Below are 21,994 nucleotides of genomic sequence, written 5' to 3' on the forward strand. Positions count from 1 at the left end.
TTGGGTCATGAAGCCCAATGCCACAAAGGAAAATAACTCCTTGCGGTGGGGGGTGTCTCGCTCAGCCCCTTCTTAATGTTGGCGGTCCTCGAGAGTCCTGGCGTCACACTTTCCAACGCCAAAGTATGGCCTACGTACTTTGGAGTGAAGGGACTGCCGCACCGTCGCCGTTCTGACCACCATCTCCAAGAGTAAGTTCCGGCGTGGCGGGAACCGCTCCGCCCAATGGGCCCAGTCCGCGAGGGTCTTGCTTCGAGCTCATTGTCGCTGCCGTTGTTGATGCCGGTGCACTCTGGTCTTCTTCAGCCGCTTCATCCAGGTTCATGAGCGCCGGAGGTCGAGAGCGCATTTGCTTCGCCTTGGTGAGCGAAATGGTTTTCTGTTGGTAAGTCGTCGTGATGGGTTGCGAGTCGTCCCGGTCAATCGTAGCCTTCATCAGGGCGGCCATCCACAGCCGACCCTGTTTGAGGTTGGGCACAGCGAAGTAATGGACGGTGGGCTTTGTGAAGTGGACTCCTCTTGATAGCCCAGCCCTCGGTGGCATGAGCTTGAAGATGAACATGGAGTCGTCGCCTTTCTCGAGTCCCTCCTTATCCCTGCTGTTCTGGCCGCCAACTGCACTGGTAATGGATGCGTGCAACCCCGTCAGCTTCTCATTGTCGGCTGGCAGAACCCTGTGGAACGAAATGTCGATGAGACCTTTCTCTGATTCATCCTCCTCGGAATAAAAGTATGACAGACGTCGTCCTTTCAGCACGAAAAAGCGCGGCTTCCAGGTGGTCATCAGATTGGAACTCTTCTTCCGCATCCACCCACTAAAATCGGCATCTTGCATAGCTTCCTTGGGCGTGATATTGAGCAGGCCCCTTGTGTAGGCGCTTGTCTCCTTCTTGCCTTTCTTACCCTTGTTGCGGCTCACGGGTGCACCGCCAGCGCTGGGGCTTTGGGTGGTGTTGGGCGACTCCAAGTCAAAACTGGGGCCACCAGAAGGCGTACTAGAGCCTGTCATGGCTGGCGACGGCAACGATTGGTCTTTAGAATCACCAGAGGTGCTGTTTTTGGAACGGTCAAGGCCTAGGTTGTCAGAGATGGCACGAATGCCAAAGCCCCCCGATTTCGACTTTGGCTTCTGTGCCAGGGATGACAGCCAGTCGCCATCCTTGGCCGGGGGTATCGGTCCTCGGGATCCCCTTGTCGACTCCAGCCTGGTAACAGCGGGAGACTGGGCGTCCTTGGCTGGAGGAAGCGGCCGCAGCGACTCGGTTGTGTTGGTCGAGGCTGTCCTTCGGTGGGGACCCGCTTGGGTACCATAGTACTTTTGGGCCGCAGTCTGAGGCGCGCTGTCTCGGTACGAATCACTCCCGAACCGCGAATGACGTGTGTGAGCGGTGGCACTGCGGATGCGCTGCTCGTCCGCGTAGCTCGAATTGCGCGAGTGTGCGAGGCTATCGCGTTTTCGTAGAAAGTTACGTGGTCGCTCCTCTACTTCGGTACCCGAGAAGTAGCCGCGATCCAGGTCTACAGCCGAGTCCTGCAGTTCACCATCATTGGGACCACCAACGCTTCGCATGCCCGTTTGGGAGAGTGGCCTTGAGGCAGCCGCCCCAAGTGTCCAATTCCGGTCGAAGGAGGGCTGTTTCTTGTGTGAGCCTTCCGCGCCGGGGAAGGTTCCGTTGACGCTGAGTCTCGGTGCGTTTGCCTGATAGTCTGTGGATGAATGGCGGCGAGAGTGGTGCATATCCCTGATAGATGCCGCTGACGGCCGCTTGACATGCCCTATGCGTGTCGGACTATCAGCGGTTCCGTTGCTCGAGATAGGTGTCAGCATCGGAGGTGCATTATTGGAAGACAGTCGACGGTTTGCGCTCGATACTGAGTTGAGAGTGCTCGTCCTGACACGGGTCCGCCCCGCATCCTCAGATCCAACATCACTTCCGTACGTCTGCGTTGTGCGTCGGGTATGGGTTCTCTCGTCTCCTACTTCGTCTTGCAGTTCTTTGATTCGGTGCCATGTCTTCAAGCGGCGCCCAACAGAGCCAAGATCAAAGTCTTTGATGAAGAGTGAGCTTTGATCCATACCGAGAAGTACCTCGCCCGATATCTCTTGATCCCGGAACACCTCACAATGTTGTTTCTCAACGCCGGAGGTGAATAAGAATTCGGCAACATCATCAGGTGACCAGGCCACTACTTCAACGCGCGTGTGCGTATCATGTTCTTCCTCGTCCGTCTCTTCTCCGTGTATGTATGACATCCGGTGGTGAATCGAAGCGCTGTATTCGCTCCCCGAGTCCATGGCAGGGGTCCGAAGGGCATTGCTACTCCCAGGAGATCTTAAATTGGTGATGTGCTCGTTGATGACGTTGAGTGTTTCGTTCAGGACTTGGCTATCTTGCGGAGGGTCGGCCTTGTCGAGTAGATCGATTGACTTTGTGGTTTCGCTCGTTTCGGGTCGATTTGACATTAGTGGAAGGGTCAAGGGCGATGCGCCTTGTCCGGTAGACGGGGACTTGGGTGGTTGCGAGCGATCGTCTACCATGGCAGTAGGCTTCTCGGAAGGGTCCTCTGCGAGGGGAAGTAGAGGCGATGGGGCGGCCGAGGAAGATGCCAAAGCAGGCTGCGCGGGGCGCGTGTACACTAGAAGTGGCTAGTCAGCCGGATCGGAAGAGACGAAGACCTGCGCAATGAGGACTCACATTCAGGGAACAGGCCAGTGTTGCCGTTCGCGAGTTGTCTGCCCATGAACCATCCATCCCCAAACTCGTCATCGCGCTCCACCAACTCGACTCGATCACCTTTGGACAGGCTAAGCTCATCGGAGCCTCTGGCCTCGAAGTCATCTGTCATGTAGACATTAGCAAGACCGTAGAGAGTGCAGCTGCGAATTCAAAGGTCTTACGGATGACCAAGAGCAAGTCGCCCACCTGAGGACGTGGCGCTGAATGCGCGGGCGCCGGCGGCGACGGCATGGTCGCGATAGTCGGAGTCAATGTTGAGCGTCGCGAGGTGTCAAATGAAGTCGTCGGCGTGGAGCTGTCGTCCTAGCAAGCAGCGTGCTGGCCGGGAAGAGAACGAACGAATCGGTCGTAGGTGAGACAGGAGGGTGGCCAGGTGGGGTGGTGACCTAGGTTACTTATTAGGGACGGGGATGATCTTCTCGTCAGGCAGAGCACAGCGTGGAGCGATGTCCAGGTAACGCCATGGACTTTCTTGACGATGTCCAACAGCTGCTATCTAATAAGACGAGCAGCCTGTCGGCATGGAGTGTACTGGGGTTTGACGGATGAAGAGGCTGTTGTTGAATGGTGGAGTGTGAGCGACACGCGATTGGGGATTGTCAACGAATGAGTACGGGCAGGCAGATCAGTAGTAGGTACCTTCTTATCTAAGGAGATTGAGGGGGGAATGTAAGTACCTCTAGCGCCTACGTCTGACGAACATCACTACAGGTACGGACGTACAGTACCACCTATCCGTAGTACGTACCTCACTTCACTATAGTAGTCCAGTCCTTAGGAGGAGGGATCTGGCCGCAAGCCTAGCGTACGTAAGCGGTGCCTTCCTTCTCGACCAAAGGTGGGCCGCCTTAGCTTGGTGCATTGCTGACACTACTTGTAGGCTGTATTACCTGCGGACAGCAGCTACCAGGCGCCTCAAGTTATCTTGCCAACGACACAGCTGATCCCTCGATGCGATTAGCAGACGGTAAAGGGGCGAGGAGGGGTTGCAGAGCCCACCGGAGACAACAAGCATGGACCTCGGACCAAAAAATCGACGTGAACGGATTCCGCGTTGAACCGTTGTACGGATGCAAGTTAAGAAGAGCCCAACAGTATGATTGGTTCCGGTCATTCGCTGTCAATATTCACCTGCCCTAGATTATCGCCTCGAGCACACTATGAACGCAAGCAGAGTTTCATCGACTGTCCTGGTAAGCTTGCCATTCGTCGCAAAAGTCCGAGTGTTTATGGATGAGTGTTTCAAACATCAACAGGCGGGCGCGTGCTATCCGTGCGCAGACTTTGAAAACCACGAAAGGACTGGCCTTGAACATGGTTTAGACTAGTAGACCATTTGCAATCTATTAAAGCCAAAATATCTTGTTTCTCGGCTGGCACCAATGGGGAGCGAAACTGGAGAGCATTTGCGTACTCAGAGATTTTCCGTAGGTCAAGCATTGCCTTGGCAGCGCAGTAGACTAAATGCGCAGTAATGTGCCTCCTGAGCCCAAAAAAGAAGGACTGGACCTGGCCTACAGTCCGAACACAATTACACACTACTTTTGTTCCCCTATTATGCAAAGTACATACGTATATGCACGTGCATGCACTACGTATACGATTGAGTAGTTTACGTAGTACAATGTGTTCAACAACACTGGGGGCTTGAACCTCAGATATTGGCTAGGTTGTAGCCAAGGTACTTACTTACTAGACTAGATTCTGCTCGTTGCATTGAGGAAATCATATTGAGGAAGACACGGATGAAATAGCAGGTTTCATGTCCCTGCTATCGTTGCACTGTAATAACATCGCACTGTAGCGTTCTTTGTGCAGGAAGGTAGGCGCGACTAAAGCAGGAATCAGTCGAATACCAATAGATGCGCGCGCGCTCTTTCCGTCACCTTAATTTCACTCTTTCCTTCACCTGCGGTCCACTTCGACGCTATCATCACCAGGCTCTGGTTCCGATCAGCTTCGTCTCAGCATCTTAGACCATGATAGGCCACGTGCAAAACGTCGATACAAACGTGTAGCTCCCCGCGCCGTGACCAACGCCCGTACCCGAGCTCTTCCAATTCTACAAGCCAATTCTCGCAGCCGCTGTTCGACAAACACAGAGAAGCCGTGCCGGCCCGTCGAAAAGATCAAACACCAGGACGCGCCTTCTCTACCTTTGGCCGAAGCCGCAGTGAGCGAAGCTTGTCAAATTCGATGATTGCCAATTTCGAAAACATGTCAGGTTGGAGTCGAGGGGAGAAAATCTCGGACGAACTAAGTTAGACCACGACATCCTTTGCCATCTCCTCCCGGACGCCACCAGTCACTGTAGTGGGAATTCCCTGCCTCAATGTCGCCCTCGAAAACGCGCAGAGATCCTGTACACGCAGCAACGCAAAACAACGCCAAGGCTACGAATCACACAGCCACTGCCTTCCTAGGGGTTCGCGCAAGGCCGTGGATGCAAAATGGGCTGTCGGGAAATGCTGGGGATGCGAGGTTGACGACACGATCAGTTCAAACACCAGGCGCGCAAGGCCGTCCAGAAAGTTCCGACGGCGCTGTCCTCAGTGTCCGGGCACTTCAACAGACGGACGTTCCTAGAGCGTCTCGGCCAACGCAATCGGACCATCTACTGGTCCAAGTTCCCTCAGACGACTCCAATAGTACCCTGGCACTTCAGCAGACCGATGATCCAGGAGCGCCTCGGCTGACAAGGTCGGACTATTCAGCACAAGTCCCTACACTCCAAGCACAGGCTGTCCAGAAGGGGTCGAGCAGTTTCGAGTATGCCAATACGCAAAACGCCACCGTCTCGTTGCCTGGGATGCTGACCGTTTGTAGCAGCGACGCATCCGTTCTGCCATCGCCAGCTCTCACCAACGAGTCGAGCCCCCCCACAAACACGCACCGAGCGAGTCCTGGCGCACAGCCAGACTCTTTTAACCCGACTGCGCGGACAAGCATTCAATACAACACCTCCACCGCCTTCGCACCTATAACGGAAAGCGGGTCGTCACCAACACACACTCAAGCGACTTCTCCATCTGTCGTACCAGCACCCCCGATCAGGGTCTCAGCCCGGACACCTATTTTGCAGGATGTAGTCGCTCTCACAGAGCCGCCAGCCATGTCTCCGGCGCGTACTCAATCTCGTGAACATGGCCACGGCTCCGACAAAGGAAAGAGGGCAAGAGATGCAGAGGACGAATCTACTCAGCCATCAAAAAGATCGGGAAATATGGCAGCTACTTCCTCAAGTACCGAGACAATGCAACAGCACTCGGGCATTCAGAGTTACGTACCACGTATCGAAGCCAAGATCAGCACTTTGGGCAATGAAATCGAGTCAAACGGAGTGCTGCGGGTTGCGTTCAAAGGCCTGCGGGAGGCTTGTCTTAACTCCGATGACTTCTACGTACTCGTCCATCAACTGCTCCATGTTTGGTTGATCGACCAGAACCAGGCCTGTATGGCTCTTGCTCGCGCTCCGATAGAGCCACTTGACATACATTGTGCCTTTTCCGTATTGTCCTCGCTGTTTGGGTACACTGGCAATGCAGGTCACAAGCACCGGATCTGGTTCGCTACTTTCCCAGAAACCTCGGTAGCAATGTCACAGACACGAATGGCACCCGACCAAATATCTCTGGTAGCACGGTTTCTCTCCAACCTTGCAACGAAGTGGGAGCAATATGTGCACCGATTTGGCCAGGAAGAGATACCTGCGACATCTTACATTATGACACACCAGTTTCAGTGTCGGTCATCGTTGCTACGACATATGTTCTACCTATTTACAAGACGGGGATTTGTTCCAGATGAATACGCTACGGATCTGAACGAACATTGGCAAATGGAAGATTATGCTGAGCAGGCTGCACTTTCAGGCATTGGCAATCAGAAACAGCTTGCGGGTCTCCGGGGCCTCAATGAATCTCGATACAAGAAGCTGATCCAAGCCTACAAAGTTGGCCAAGCCGCGACACCTCAGCAGGTACAACCATACGCCGGGCCTCACGCTCCACAGCAGCAGCCCATGGCCTCTGGGCATCAACCACACTGGCAGCATCGACACAACGTGCAACAGCAGGCTCACGCACAGCAGCAACCCGCGCATTGGCCGCAAAACCCGCGGCCTCCAGGCCAATTGGCTCAACTTCCGAACCCAGCTCAGTCGCCTCCAGCCCAACAAGCTTTTGAACCCTGGCAGGCACAAAGGCAGTTGGAGGGACAGGGTCAACGCGGGCTTGGAGCGCCCCAACACCATAATGTCACTCAAGGTCAACCGAACCGCTTTCATCAGGTCCAAAACGCGCCACTCCAAGCGCATCCGCCCCAAAACTGCGCCCATCACAGTCCGCATCAGCAAGCCCATCCAGCTCACGCTCAACGCAGGCACCAGCCGCACCATCAGGTGGCTCACGCCCGGCTGGACCATATCTTACCGTCGCAATCCCAGCCTCAGGTTCAAAGAGCCCAGCAGATATGGCAGCAACCGAACGTGCCTCTTCCGCGACGGCATGCTGTTCCTGGTCCTGCAATGATGTACAATGGACCTGAGCAACCTCAGCCTCAACCCATCCATAGTCCGCCCTTGCACGAAGCGTCTTCCCAGAGCCTGCAGTCGCCGATGACCACTAACACTCCGACGATGGCCGCTGTCACTGATATAGCCGGGCCTGCTAGCATTGGAGGGTCCTCAACGAGAAGCGACGCCGATGTGGAACCCATAGGGTCGGGAAACTCGGCAAGGCAGCACCATGTTGCGCCTGACCGATCTGCTGCCGCCGCTCAAATTCCGACACAGGTAGGCCCCGACTTGGTTCTGCCATCGAATGCAACGGCTACGCAACAGCAATTTCCAACGGTACCAAGTCCTATATCGACGCCTGCCGTCCAACAGCGCATCGCCCCTGGGCCTCGACGAACCGTAAGGGCCATTCCCCCGCATAGGTATCCTGTGACGGGGCCGAATTCTTGGGAAACCGTGCAGATGGCTGCGCATCTGCCACAACTCCGCAGCCCCTCTCGAAAGCCTACGAATGATTCCGCTGGCAGACACTACCAGTACATTGAAGGGTTTGCAGTCGTGCCAGTGCTGGTGGGCGCTGCCATGGGGATCAAGGCTCTCGAGTTCGACGTCTCTGCTGCTCAGCTGGCGGCATTGCCCCAAAAAGCAGTGAACCACTCTGGTCTTCCAATCAGGCTCTTCTCGCACGGCACATATCGTTGGCGGCTGCGCTGCTTGACGCAGTCGGGGCCGGACTCTGACAAGGTCTCCATGTCAGATTGGGCCGTTCGGCCGAATTCGTGGCCTGCGGAGTGTTATGTTCAGATCAACGACCAACCTATCCAACTCGGTCGGAAGCAGCATTTCAAACGCGATTTGCCTGCTGAGCTGAGCGATTTTCTGCTTGAGGGTCGGAACAAGGTCAAAATAAGCGTGCCCAAGAATAAGAAGAATGTGGCTGGAGGGGTGCACTTCTTCTTTGCCGTGGAATGCGTGGTTACACGACAGCACGATGACCTTGTGCAATCTATTACAACCAGGCAAACCATGGATGCGGAGCAGACAAAGAATGCTATCGCGCAGAGGCTCCAGGCAGCTCACGACGATGAAGAAGTCGCTTTTGCGTCGAATACCCTTACCGTGTCCTTGGCAGACCCCTTTAGCTCATTGCAGTTCACTGTTCCAGTGCGAGGAAAAGCCTGCAAGCACCTGGAATGCTTCGATCTTACCCACTGGCTCAACACGAGGAGCGGGAAGAAGACAGCGGGGAGGACGTCCGCAGAGGAGCCCTCGGCTGTCGACGAGTGGAAATGCCCCATCTGCGGCGCAGACGCGCGACCGTCAGTGTTGGTTGTCGACCTCTTCTTGAAAGGCGTCCGGGACAGCCTCGTGGAGGCTGGTCGTCCGATGGTCAAGTCTATCCAGGTAGCCGCCGACGGCGCGTGGACTGCTGTTGATGAGCCGGATGACCTGGACACGGACGACGGCGAGCAAAAGTCCCTTGCCGCAGCGAGGCGAGTCAACAACAAGTCCGCAGTGATTGAAATCCTGGATGATGATTGACGTGCTTGAGCCTTGCTCCGACGTTGACAGCCAAACAGGGGTGGCTGACATGGCTACCGGCGATTGGTTCGGGCACGAGATTTACATTGTTTGTATCGGCGTTTTGGACTGTGGAGGGCTTGTGATTCATGATACCATTGTCCTTCTAGCTGGCGTTTGTTTTTATTGATCGAGATGACGAGGGCGATCTCTGTCTCTCTCTTACCGGTAACATAAAGTAGCTAGTGCAACTCGGTGTTTGATGGACATGTCTGCACTGCTGTCGGCTCTTGACAAGGTGCAGACCAACATGGCCTCTTTTTGCTTTTGCAGTTCCATTACATCTTCGCCTTTGGCGCTGGATATTTCGGCTCAATGGCAATCTTGGGGTGACCACCGTCCAGCTGCAGGCCTGTGATACGTTCCAACTCTCCCACGGCCTCGTATGTCCTGCCCAGCGGTACCTTGATGGTCTGGAACCCTTGACGTTTCGCCTCCTTGAGGTTCTCGCCAATGTCGTCTAGAAAGACAACGTCGCCCGGTCCGACTGAGCCCTTGCCATGATCTTGGGCGTACCTATCCACCTGCTCCAGAGCATACTGGTACATCTTGGGGTCTGGCTTGCGCATGCCCACGTGAGCGGACGAGACGAACACGTCAAAGAGCCTCCGCACAGGGTCTTCAAACGGAGGTTCAGCGTGCAGGGTGTGACCGACGGGGAAGATGACCGTGTTGCTGAGCGCGGCGAGGATGTACCGCCTACTCGCCCGGAGTTCCTGCAGGGCTGGGAACATCCACGGATCCGGGTGGTTGCTCGCCGTCATCATCTCGTTGAAGAGCCACTCGCCGTCCATGCGCGGCACGGGCGGGATGTGACTGCTCGACAGCTGGTGGCCGTCCTTCTTCTTCTTGGCCGCCTCGCGGGCGTAAAAGGCACGCCAGCGGCCCTCGTGGTGCAAATCTGCGTTGAAGCCGGCAAAGAAGGCCTGGTCCATGGGTATGGCGCCGCGCTCGAGACGGTGCCAGAAGCCGTGGGGCTTGGTCTGGGAGATGGAGTAGTTGACCCAACCGGGTGGGATGCCCAGTGACAGCTCGTAGTCCAAGATGGCTTGGAAAGGAGAGACGACCTGAGGGGGAATGGTTAGCTTGGTGAGCAATGTGAGGGATGGGTGTGTGAGACGGGACGTACACAGACGCCGCCAATGTCGAAGAGCAGGACCTTGGGCTGCTGCTGCGTGGCCATGGTGAACGGTGGCTGATTGCCTTGATTGTATATATAGGTCTTCAAATGAGTGAAACTGGTGAACGTCTGTCCTGAGTGCAAGTGAGGACTGGAAGTGAGTGAGCGCGCCTTGAACGTGTTGGCGGTCGATCCCCCACGTCCGTCCGTCGGCAATCCGACAAACAACCTCGGCTCGCCGTGGCAGACACAGACACCAGTATTCAATACGCTTCACCACGCTCGGGTAGTTCACGAGACATTGCATTTCTATATCAATGGACCATCTCGAGACTCATGTATCACATCCCCAGAAAAATGACATGTACCTTCGCTGTGTTGAATTCGACAATGCATGCACCAACCCTTCTTCCCATCCCAATCCTATATCGTGGCACGTTGAGTTATAACCATCATCCAGAATCCTTCGATGCATGTTGTTTGTACACTTAGAAGAGACCGTCAATCTCGCCAGTCTCGGGGTCGACGTCGACGTTGAGGTACCCAGGCGCCGTGGGCAGACCAGGGATGGTCTGAATGTCAGCCGCAAGGGCATACCTACTTTCATTAGCACCGGATATCACTGAAACGGACAAACATGAAACATACAAGTAACCTGCGCCAGCTGCCATCCTCACGTCGCGGATCGGCACCGTGAAGCCCGTTGGCGCGCCCTTCAGATCCGGGTCGTGCGACAGCGAGTACTGCGTCTTGGCCACACAGATGGGGAGGTTCCCGTACCCCTGCTTGGTGTACATGTCCACCTTCTTCTGCGCCAGCTCGCTGAAGTCGACCTTTTCCGCGCCGTACATCTTGCGGCCGATGGCCTCAATGCGGTCCTGGATCGACCCCTCGAGGCTGTACGTCAGCCTCATCTCCTTGGGCTTCTCGCTCGCAGCGATGACGCCCTTGGCGAGGTCCACGGCGCCCTTGCCGCCCTCCGCCCAGTGGCTGGAGAGAATGGCGTCCTCGGCCCCGGCGGCGATGGCCTCCTCGCGGATGACGGCGACCTCGGCATCGGTGTCGGTGTTCATCTTGTTTATGGCCACGACGACGGGGATGCCGAACGACTTGGCGTTCTCAATGTGCTTCTTCAAGTTGACGCAGCCCGCGCGGAGGATGTCGACATTCTCCTGCTTGTATACCGGGTCGAGCGCGGCGCCCGGCGCAATGGGCGGGCCTCCACCGTGCACCTTGAGCGCCCGGACGGTCGCCACCACCACTACGACGTCCGGTTCGAGGCCAGACGTGCGGCACTTGATGTTGAAGAAGCGCTCGCCGCCCATGGTGAAATCAAAGCCAGCCTCCGTGACAACGAAGCCAGCCCTCTCGCTGTGATCCTCATCGGCTTCCGTACCAGCCAGCTTCAGAGCCAGCTTGTCGGCCAGGATGGAGCTCTGACCAATGCTAATGTTTGCAAAGGGTCCGGCATGGACGAACACAGGCGTGCCTTCCAGTGTCTGCATGAGGTTGGGCTTGATCGCATCCTTCATGAGCGCAGTCAAGGCGCCACCAGCGCCAATGTCGTCGCACGTGACGGGGTCGCCGCTCCTTGACGAGCCGATGACCATGCGGCCAAGACGCTCCCGCATGTCCGCTAGACTGGTGCTGAGGGCGAGGATCGCCATGCACTCGCTGGCGACCGAGATGTCGAAGCCGGTCTCGCGTGTCTGGCCCTTCTCGGTAGGCGCAGTGCCGACGGTGATGCCACGGAGATGGCGATCGTTGACATCGAGCACGCGTCTCCACGTGATTGTCTCTGGGTCAATGTCCAACCGAGCAAAACGGTGGATCTCGTCCTCTGTCAGCTCATCGGGGTTGGTCTCGGTGATTCCGAGCTTCTGCAAGCGGCGGAACATGACCGGCGCAAACTTCCTGACGCCGTTCTTGGCGGGCACAAGACGGCGGTAGAGGGGCCCGTCCTTCTGCGTGTTCTCGTGGAAGATACGCGTCTCGATGGCGGCAGCTAGCAAGTTGTTGGCTGCGGTGATGGCGTGAATGTCACCAGTCAGGTGCAGGTTGAACTCATCCATGGGGATGACTTGGCTGTAGCCGCCGCCAGCAGCGCCGCCCTTGATGCCGAATGTCGGACCCTGGCTGGGCTGGCGCACGTTGGCAAAGGTCAGGCGCCCAACGTGAGCACCGAGAGCCTGCGCCAGACCCATGGTTGTGGTCGACTTGCCCTCACCCAGGGGCGTGGGAGTGATGCCCGTGACCACAACGTAGCGGCCGTTGCGGCGGTGGTCCAGACGCCGCAGAAGATCCAGGTCGACCTTGGCCTTGTAGGCGCCGTAAGGCTCCAGCTCATGGGGCGAGATGCCCACCTCGGCGGCGATCTGTGTGATCTGCTTAGGCTGCTGTGCCCTCGAGATTGCGATGTCCGAGGGGACAGGGTCCTTGAGGTGGAGAGGGAGGGGCACAGTCTTCCGGAGCTTCTGCCTCTCAAAGTAGACGGTCGTTGCGTCCACGACGTTTTGCATAAGCATGGCCACTGTCATGGGACCGACACCACCCGGGACAGGGGTGATGGCAGAGGCCCTCTCGGCCGCCGAGTCGTAGTCGACGTCGCCCACCAGGCGATATCCCGACTTCTTGGTGTCGTCAGATATGAAGTTGGTGCCGACATCAATCACGACCGCGCCCTCCTTGATCCAATCGCCCTTGACAAACCGGGGCTGTCCCATGGCAGCCACCACCACGTCTGCAGTCCTGACCATTTCCTCGAGGTTTGTCGTCTTGGAGTGGCACACGGTGACTGTAGCATCGGCATTCCTGAGCAGGTAGCTCACGGGGTTCCCAACAATGTCACTTCGCCCAATGACGACGGCCGAATTCCCTGTGAGAGAAACTCCGGCCTCTTGGAGCAGATACATGACACCCTTGGGCGTGCAGGGTGTGAATAGGGGATGACCGCCCTTCTTGGCGAGCTCGCCAATGTTCCGAGTCCCGAAACCATCGACATCCTTCTCGTCAGCGACCGCTGAGGTGATGTTGTACTCGGAGAGATGGCTGGGTAGCGGGAGCTGCACGAGAATGCCGTGCACCTCGGGGTTATTGTTCAATTGCCGAAGCTTGTCCAGCACCTCTGGCTCAGTGACAGACTCCGGGAGGCAAATGTGTTCACACTGAATGGCCGCCTACTCACTGTTAGCCCAACGTCCACAACCGCCAACTTGTCGTACCCACCTCTGCCGCAGCCTTGAGCTTCATTCGAACATACGTGGCTAGATGGATCTGTCAGTCAATCGCTCGTGCATATGGCCGTATCAGGGGGTAGCGCGGTGGCTGGGCGACTATGCGTCTTTCTTCACATCTCCAAGGCGGGGGCGGGGTATCAAGACAAGAAAGAAAGAAAGAAGCACACGTACTCGAATCCGAGCGGTCGCCAACTGTTGCAAAGTTAGCCAGGGCTACAAGATATTGTTTACATTGAGCTGCACATGCCCTGGATGATCTTCAGAGAAGGCTTGTAGCGCGCATTGAGCTTCTGCTTCTCGGCAATCTCCCGACCCAAGCGCTCACGGATGCTCTTGGCGATGGCCGTGCCATCGAGCTTCGTGGCACCCATGGCTGCTGAGGTAGTAAATAGCCGTCGATAGGACGCTGCAGAAAGCTGTGATGAGCAAAGACGGTTGTTGATGTTGCTGCTACTCCTCCTCAGCTTCTTTGCAGGGCAAGGTGACGAGGGTGACGGTTGAGTAATGCTAGCAGTCGAGGTCGCGCTTGCTATCCGGCTGTTGGGGCTACCGGGGATATATCGGCGGTCGGCGTTGCAAGTGGATGTGGCCCGTAACGTTAGTAGCCTGAGCGACAAAGACAGGCGAGTCTGTATCCGTACGCTGGCAGCAGATACAGGTAAGGGTGCCGGATAGGGGCCCGAGATGCCACTGTAGTATCCTCTGGGGAGCATGCCTTGCCCCAGTATGTAAAGTAACGCTGCCTATGTCTAAAATAGCCAGACTCGTACAGCTTCAAGCGAATTCCCAGTGATCGCGCCGGTAGGAATGAATGGCTTCATACGATGCAGTTCGCGCGCCGTGACGGCGAGACCATGCACTCTAGGGCCCTGGCCGATAAGATAGCGGCTCACTGTGGCGCAGCCTTACATGAGCCACACCCGGTCAAGCGCCTGTCATGTGACTCGTCCCCGACCACAGAGCCGTTGCAGCTTCACCACTGCACAGAACTCACGGGAGTGGGGCCGCACGCTGTGCAACGCCGTTAGGGCTGCGAATTGAAAAATCCCCCACCAAAATTTACGCCCTCTCTTTTCTCCTGGCCTTTGCACTTTGACGAGCCATTCCCTTGATCATCAGGACAACAAGCCGCAACGCGCAACAACCGTCAAGATGGTAAGTTGAAACAGGCCTATCCTGGGCCACTGCCTCCTCTGAGGAGTAGTGGTGCCATTGTTTCGCAAAGGACAGAAATGTCCGTCTCTTTCTCTGCTCGGGAGAGTCCACGCAAGTTGCTTCGGAAGGGAGGACGAGCACTCTGAAGCGCAAATTGCTGACTCGATGGTCTTGACAGCCTTTCCACAAGTTGGTCAAGAACAGCGCGTACTACAGGTGAGTACTCCATCACCACTACTTGGGGATCAACGGTCACATGCTGACCTGCTCCCAGCCGCTACCAAACCAAGTACAAGCGTCGCCAGCAAGGCAAGACCGACTACTACGCCCGCAAGCGCCTCATCACCCAGGCCAAGAACAAGTACAATGCGCCCAAGTACCGCATGGTCGTCCGCTTCACCAACAAGGACATTATCACCCAGATTGTGACCTCGGAGGTCTCCGGCGACAAGGTCTTCGCTGCCGCCTACGGCCACGAGCTCAAGGCCTACGGCATCGAGCACGGTCTTACCAACTGGGCTGCCGCCTACGCCACTGGTCTCCTTCTGGCCCGCCGTGTCCTCAGCAAGCTCGGCCTCGACAAGCAGTTCACTGGTGTCGAGGAGGCTGACGGTGAGTTCACCCTCACCGAGGCCGCCGAGGGCGAGGACGGCGAGGAGCGCCGCCCCTTCAAGGCCTTCCTCGACGTCGGTCTTGCCCGCACTTCCACCGGTGCCCGTGTCTTCGGTGCCATGAAGGGTGCCTCGGACGGTGGCATCCTCATCCCCCACTCCGACAAGCGTTTCCCCGGCTACGACATGGAGTCCAAGGAGCTCGACGCCGACACCCTCCGCCGCTACATCTTCGGTGGCCACGTGGCCGAGTACATGGAGACCCTCGCCGACGACGATGAGGAGCGCTTCGCCTCCCAGTTCCAGCAGTACGTCGACGACGACGTCGAGGCCGACGGTCTTGAGGACCTCTACGCCGAGGCCCACAAGGCCATCCGCGAGGACCCCTGGAAGAAGGCTGAGTCCGACGCGCCCAAGAAGTCCAAGGCCGAGTGGAAGGAGATCTCCAAGAAGCACAAGGACCGCAAGCTGACCAAGGAGGAGAAGGAGGCTGGCATCAAGGAGCGCATCCAGGAGATCCTGGACGAGGAGTAGAGTACTATTGTTGTCCGCTTCAATCTATCGCGAGGGTTTTACTTCACGGCTTGGGCCTGGTTTCGGAGTTTTGTGCAGAAGGTCTGCCTATGGTCAATGAATAAAAGTATCATGAGTCCACGTCCATTTGCCTGGTCTCCCTGCGACCCAGCACTTGCGCTCCAATATCATGCGGTTGTTTGAAAGCTACCGCTGGAAGCCTGCCCATACTTGTGCTTGTTGTCGTTGCTATGGTACTTGCTCCCACGGAATTGATTCACGCGAAGTGTCCGGTGGCCCCGCATGTGCGGCGTCCGAGACGTGTCCGACACTAGTCAGGAGATCGCAGAGGTGCATGCTCTCTAGGAACCCTTTTTCCAGAACTGAACACTGTTCTGATCCTCCTAAGACACGGGGTGTTGCGGTACCTACACAGAAGCTACATGTTTAATTTTGAGTCGCGCCGTTTGCAGCACGGTGAAGCTCTCACTTGCGTGAGCGGTGCTTGTTACGCCGCCACTCCATGCGGATCCCATGGAGGATCTTGCCGATGGTTGTGGGAGGTGTGGTTGCACTAGAATGTTGACAGGCGGCGGTGACGTCTGTCACCATGGTCCCCGGTGAGGGTTTTTGAACCAACAAAAGGGACTGGAGCGTATCCGTCTCTGCGCTGATCTCCGCAGACGAGTCTCGGTATGGATACCATCTGCTGTGGGACGCCCGGTTGGTTCAGCGGTGGCGAACGGTGCCTCACCAAAAGCCGAATAGATCCCGATGAGACATCTGAGGTGAACATTAACCCGCGTCCGTCGTCACAGTTGAAACAACCGACATGACGTTGGCAGCCCTTTTGCGTTTCTTCAGCGTGGTAATTTTGAGTTCCAGGGTGTGACAGTGGATGCCTTACCCCAGACTGTCGTGGGTGATGCGATGCTGATTGGCTCCAGGGCGCACGGTAGTGGGACCGAGCATGTGCCCGCAGCCCTCCGATCTGCTATGACGAAGGAGCGCGCGCGCCTACTGGCCGGCTCTTGCCTCGAAAAGGTCCAGTAGCCCCCTCATGTTGGTCCCATTCCGTCGGTCGCCGCCTTCAGTTCAATCAATCACTCGCTCTACCACTTGAAGTTGCACAATACGAACCCTCCTCGCCCAAGCAGAGAAGCCTCTTGACCATAGCATGCGAATTGCACCATTGATCTTGATTTTCTAGATCATGCGAGCATAGCTGCTCCTTGCTCACCGCTGCTCGTCTGCTCGCCCAACGTTCGCACCGGGGATGCGCTAGGGCATGAGAAGTCCCTGTCTCACTGAACAGTGAACCCTCCATGTCCCCTCGGTGCTCACTGATCACTGATCACTGAACGCTTATAGCGTCCGACCGACTGGACCGGACTGGAAGCCCAGGACCAGGACCCACGCTGAGCGACTTCCAGTCCTCTCCGAGTCTCCAGTCAGCGCTGCTCAGGCTGACGATCGGCCACCACGGTGCATTACATATCAAATCGCAGCGTCTGGTCACTTACTTTCACTCCTTTCTTAGTGCTTGACCAAGCTCCTGTCTCGCGTTGGTTTTAGCCCCTTGTATTCTCATGCGCTTCCATGTCAAGTATGGAACAAGTGCACGGCGTTGATGTCAGTTGGATGACACAGGCCTCTCCAAAAGGTATGCTCGTTCGCATTGTCGCCTCGGCTGTCCCGGCCTTGTCTTCCAAGCCAGCTGGCGCCTTGCAACCAATGCCCATGGTCTTGCGGTCGCGATTCTGACAACTACAGACAAGTTTAATAAGAAGCCTTCATCGCCTCCATTGAAGACACCGGCTCCCGCGCAGCCGCGAGCAGCAACCGGCCCGAATTCAAAGCCGACGTCGGTCGAAGCCAAAACGATACCGAATGGCAACCACCACCCAAATGGCAACAGCCATGCGGCACCTGCTACTACTGCTGCGGCCGCTGCCATAAACAGCCAAGCACTTCCAATAGGCAGGCGTTCACGATCACGGTCAGGGTCTGTAGAGAAGAATGGCACAAGTCCCCTGGGCAGCTCCCCAGGTCGGCGCAATTCCTGGTTCTCCAATATCTCGGCCAAATTCTCATCGAACCACGCGGCTTCCGATGCACTGAATGGACCACCACAGGAGATCCCCGAGCAGGAAGATACGGTCGGGACGCCGCCCACGCCACCCCAACCGTCCCAGCCTCGGGTCCCCCAGGTGGGAAACTCCAGAAGTGCTGTGCTGCCTCCGGCACAAAGACCGACAGGCAATGGACCATATACACCGGCTCCTCCAAGGACTGGCCAGGCCGGGATTCTGGGCGTGTTCAGGCGCCTCTCGTCATCAGGCGCCAATCACCATGCCGCCAGGACGGGAAATGGTCTTGTAGAGCGGCGGGTCCTGAACGTGGACCAGAACAGGCAGCGATGCCCCATTTCAGAGCTCAAGGATGCCAAGATGAAGAAGGTGTCTTTCTGTGTGGATGTCGAGATTGCCCCAATGCCCAAATACGCGGACCCCGAAGTCAACGAGCGCGCGCCCGTGGATACGGCATCAAAGAAGAAGGTCACCGAGAAGGGCGAAGGCGAGGCGCTGAAGAATCCCAAGGCTATGGAAGAGAAGAAGGAGGCCCACGGAGAAATGCCTCTGACGCCTGTGGAGCCCAAACCTATACCCAGCGAGGCCCCTGCTGCTGTCGACGAGCCTGCCAAGCCTGCTGAAGTTGAGCCCAAGGCAGATCATGGGGCTCCCGAGAACACCAAGAAGAAGGAGAAGAAGAAGAAGAGCGAGGAGGAAAGGAAGGCAAGGAAGGAGAAGAAGCGAAAGCTGGCCGAGGCCAACGGCTCGATTCCCATGGAGATTCGATACAGCAGCGACTCTAGCGACAGCAACGACAATTCGGACAGCCCAAAAACACAGCACTCTCCCACGATCAACCCTGTCCGGATATACCGCCGATGCTGCCAGCTACGGGAGAGTCCGATACTCAAAAAGGTCACGGAGCAGCTGCTCGATCCCACCAACTCGTCCGAGGCCACAGGGGTGGTGGGCAAGCTGGATCTTACCGGGTATTATCTTCAGAGCGTGGACATTACAACCCTGGGTGATTATCTGGCGGTTGTGCCGGTGATAGAGCTGATCCTGGAGGACTGCAACCTGAACGACGAGGGATTGCGAATGGTACTGGCGGGGCTCCTCGCAGCCCGTCGCCCTGACCCAAAGCGCAGGAAAGCCAAACACGAGCCTGAGGGAAAAGGGGGTGTCATTGAGCGTCTGGTCATCAAGAGCAACAAGATTGGTCCGGATGGCTGGAAACATATCTCTCTCTTCTTGTACCACTGCCGGTCGATCAAGCACCTCGACTTGTCCCGGGTCCAATTTCCTCGGCAAGCAGCTTGCCAAAGCAAAGGCACCCTCCCCAACGGCGTGTCTGTCCCGCAAGGTATTGCCGAGATTTTCGCAGCGGCGTTGACGGATCGCCTTGGCGGATCCTTGGAACTGCTCAACCTTGGCGAGACGCTCCCGGCCATGGACCAGTTGGGCACGATCATTGATGGCGTGATCAAGTGCGGCGTCTCGCGCCTAGGGCTGGCCAACAACAAGCTTGATGCGCAAGGTGTTGCCCACGTGAACAAGTTCCTAGCCTCAGGGAAGTGCGTGGGCCTCGATCTCGGCGGCAACGACCTGCGTGACCACATAGGTCTGATTGCGGAACATCTCAGAGAGACTGATCCCTTGTGGGCACTCAGTCTCTCGGCGTGCAATATCGACTACATCGCGCTTGGCACGATCCTCTCGGTCCTGACGAAACTCGAAAACTTCCGATTCATTGACCTATCGCACAATCACGATCTCTTCCCGCCCGGCCAAACGGAACAGCGATCTCTGGCGTTATTAAGAAAGTAAGTGTCTCAAAGTCTCGCTCGCGACGCGTGGATTAACCCCTTGTGCAGGAATCTACCGAAGATGAAACCATTGAAGCGTATTCATCTACAGGATGTGGGAATGAACGCCGAGCAGGCCATCGCCCTCATTGAGATCCTGCCCGAGGTGCCCTCCCTGGCCCACATCAACCTTTTGGAGAATGCAGACCTAGTGAAGCTTGCAGACGCACGGTCAGAGGAGGATCAAGAAGAGGCGTGCGCACTGCATGCATCGTTGATGGCTGCTGCGAGGCTCTCAAAGAGCCTGATCTGCATTGACATTGAAGTGCCTAGCGAGGGGTCAGGCGAAATTGTCAAGGCCATGGCGAAGCAGGTGGTCGCTTACTGTCTGCGCAACATGGAGCGCATTCATGACCCCGACATTGGCGCAGCTGTTTCAGCGGCGCTTGGTGAAGCCCAGACGGAGAATGGTGCCAAAACCAAATCTCCACCGGGCTATCCAGACGTTTTGGCTCACCTGGTCGGCCACGATGTGCTTGACTCTGAGAATATGGACACCGACGAGGAACCCGCGCCGGATGAAGACTACGTCATTGGTGGTACCGGCGTTGTCAAGGCCTTGACTTGCTGCTTGAAGAACCGGGGTGACGATTCGCGCAGACCATCAGGCGAGTTTACTCGCGATGCCAACGGCGACAATGCCGCCACAAAACTAGCAACAGCCGGGAAAGCCAAAGACATGTCCAAACATCTCCTGGCCGGAGCCCGCAAGATCCGTCTGCGTATTCAGCCTGCGCTTGTCAAGGCCAGGACCAACCCAGCAGACGAGGTGAATCTTCGCAAGCTCATTTTCCTGGATGACACGCTCAAGGGCATCATCAAACGGTTCGAAGACGAGTACCCAGACACGAGGGAAGGTGGTGTGCCTGGCACAGACACCCCGCCGCCTCAGCTCCACGTGCGGATGGAGGATCTATCTACGACGCCTCCCGGCGATGACACTACTGCCATCTCGGATGGCGAGGATGACTCGAAGATACGCCCAGCCAAGGCATTGTCGCGGTCCAGTTCCGTGTTGTCCAAGCTGCTGGCGGAGGAGGAAGGTCGCGTCCACCGCGCTGGCCACCGCTTCCGGTCAGGGTTCTTCACAAAGGAGCAAGTTGATCTCCTGACCACCATTGACGACATTGGCTCCGACCCCAAGCATGTCCAGCTCCTCACTGGCCTGGCCGATGATATTGGCGGAGAGCTTCTGGAGGCAGTGAAGGAGAAGGGGCCGACGCGGGTGTTCAAGGAGGATCGGGAGATGGTTCTGCGGTGCATGAAAGAGGCTGACCCCGAGCACTATGACAGGTTCGTGGAGTCTCAGAAGACGGCTCGCGCGAACATTAGCGTGTCGTCCGAGGGCAAGGAGCAGCAGGCAGACGAGAGCGCTGTCACTGACTGATTGGTCGAGCTGCTTACGAGAGGAGCGAAGCATGATGTACAACTCGGGTGGGCGTTTTTGTTTTGGCGTCCCCAGGGTTGGTGAAGAGGATACATATCATTCGTTTTCTCACTGGACATCGGATTGCGGCGAGCGTTACGACGTTTCATGTACGGCGTTTGGGCCTGGGTCAAGACTTCACGAGACCCATTGAAATAGCAGACAACCTGTATATCTCAGTGGTTTTACACAAAGTAGCCATTATGTGATTGATGCATTGGACTCTTTGTGAATAGATGAATTTTTGTGGTACAGGGTAAGTCATGCTGCAGACTGTGCAGAATGGGCGTGATGTCTGGATCCCGCCACGGAAGGTGCTCTGCATCCATGCCACGGTCTCTCTTTCCTTTCTGATAGTAAAAGTACACCATCTCCCTCTTCCCATCCCGCCTCTGATGAGCGTGACGCTCCCCTCACATGTTCTACCTCCCATAGAGAACATCGTTGTCTCGACCATGCGTCGCCAATCTAGGTTAATATAAGCCTGCGCGCATCTCCCGCGCATCTCCCGAGCCATCCTTGGAAATCTCCGAGGGCGACTTGATGCACCCGCATTGAAACCTGGCCTCCTGGCGCTGGGCGGCGGCCAGAGGTTGGACCGTTGAAGCCATGCCGCAGTGGGGGGTGGATGCATGCATGAATGTATGATACGCATTGCAGATTGCAAAGCAAGTTACGGCGTACAGCCATGGGTACCAACTACTTATAAGAACACCCAAACCCGGACACAGCGTCACGGATCGCCAGTCACCTTTATTTAGGTCCACGACTTTACCAGTTCAGCCATCTGCAAAAGAAGCGTTGCCAATCGCATTGCCAGGGTGGGTTGGACAAGCGAGAGGAAATTGCTACGTACACTGCCGAAGATTAATGATCCCTGGCGTCGGACCCGCGAGATGAAACGGCAACCCTGGTCGGTGGGCTGAATTCGTGCAACCACTGACTCTCGTCCTCTACCGAGTCCTCCTCGTCCTCCTCTCATGTCCGATGTACTGGGCGACGTTGAGCAGACTGGACTCCATGAATTGCGTGAGAGGCGGCACAATGTCGCTCTGGAGTTGATGCTGAGCCCAGCCCTGACCTCGAGTTCACTCTTCTCAGGCGACTGTGCTTGGCCATGCCCCTCGAGGCTGTTGAGCCCGTCGGGCGCCAGGATGTTTG

At 56.7% G+C, this 21,994-nt stretch overlaps 7 protein-coding genes across 7 annotated transcripts; 4 read left to right on the forward strand and 3 right to left on the reverse strand.

The window, feature by feature from the left end:
* Positions 1-130: 130 nt before the first annotated feature.
* J7T54_003440 (SAM protein) lies at positions 131-2,969 on the reverse strand (the record flags this gene model as incomplete). Its single annotated transcript, XM_051505708.1, has 3 exons — positions 131-2,637; positions 2,697-2,840; positions 2,900-2,969. 3 exons carry the CDS (start codon positions 2,967-2,969, stop codon positions 131-133), a joined length of 2,721 nt encoding a protein of 906 aa, XP_051362877.1.
* Positions 2,970-6,576: 3,607 nt separating this feature from the next.
* Positions 6,577-7,267, forward strand: J7T54_003441 (uncharacterized protein; the record flags this gene model as incomplete). Its single annotated transcript, XM_051505709.1, has 2 exons — positions 6,577-6,801; positions 6,866-7,267. 2 exons carry the CDS (start codon positions 6,577-6,579, stop codon positions 7,265-7,267), a joined length of 627 nt encoding a protein of 208 aa, XP_051362878.1.
* Positions 7,268-7,353: 86 nt separating this feature from the next.
* J7T54_003442 (Zinc finger MIZ domain-containing protein-like protein) lies at positions 7,354-8,796 on the forward strand (the record flags this gene model as incomplete). The annotated part of the gene is made up of 2 exons (XM_051505710.1): positions 7,354-7,530; positions 7,717-8,796. 2 exons carry the CDS (start codon positions 7,354-7,356, stop codon positions 8,794-8,796), a joined length of 1,257 nt encoding a protein of 418 aa, XP_051362879.1.
* A 317-nt stretch (positions 8,797-9,113) lies between these two features.
* J7T54_003443 (Acyl-CoA dehydrogenase family member-like protein) lies at positions 9,114-10,018 on the reverse strand (the record flags this gene model as incomplete). Its single annotated transcript, XM_051505711.1, has 2 exons — positions 9,114-9,902; positions 9,965-10,018. 2 exons carry the CDS (start codon positions 10,016-10,018, stop codon positions 9,114-9,116), a joined length of 843 nt encoding a protein of 280 aa, XP_051362880.1.
* A 425-nt stretch (positions 10,019-10,443) lies between these two features.
* J7T54_003444 (C-1-tetrahydrofolate synthase-like protein) lies at positions 10,444-13,562 on the reverse strand (the record flags this gene model as incomplete). The annotated part of the gene is made up of 5 exons (XM_051505713.1): positions 10,444-10,552; positions 10,604-13,131; positions 13,181-13,218; positions 13,363-13,383; positions 13,517-13,562. 5 exons carry the CDS (start codon positions 13,560-13,562, stop codon positions 10,444-10,446), a joined length of 2,742 nt encoding a protein of 913 aa, XP_051362881.1.
* Positions 13,563-14,343: 781 nt separating this feature from the next.
* J7T54_003445 (60S ribosomal protein L5) lies at positions 14,344-15,491 on the forward strand (the record flags this gene model as incomplete). The annotated part of the gene is made up of 3 exons (XM_051505714.1): positions 14,344-14,346; positions 14,525-14,562; positions 14,621-15,491. The coding sequence occupies 3 exons, from the start codon at positions 14,344-14,346 to the stop codon at positions 15,489-15,491; spliced, it is 912 nt and encodes a 303-aa protein (XP_051362882.1).
* A 1,587-nt stretch (positions 15,492-17,078) lies between these two features.
* On the forward strand, positions 17,079-20,794 carry J7T54_003446 (HMG2-induced ER-remodeling protein-like protein; the record flags this gene model as incomplete). The annotated part of the gene is made up of 3 exons (XM_051505715.1): positions 17,079-17,133; positions 17,244-19,365; positions 19,417-20,794. The coding sequence occupies 3 exons, from the start codon at positions 17,079-17,081 to the stop codon at positions 20,792-20,794; spliced, it is 3,555 nt and encodes a 1,184-aa protein (XP_051362883.1).
* Between the last annotated feature and the right edge of the window lie 1,200 nt (positions 20,795-21,994).

Source organism: Emericellopsis cladophorae (genome assembly GCF_022114955.1).
Source record: "Emericellopsis cladophorae strain MUM 19.33 chromosome Unknown NODE_16_length_390664_cov_118_533041, whole genome shotgun sequence".
NCBI lineage: Eukaryota > Fungi > Ascomycota > Sordariomycetes > Hypocreales > Bionectriaceae > Emericellopsis > Emericellopsis cladophorae.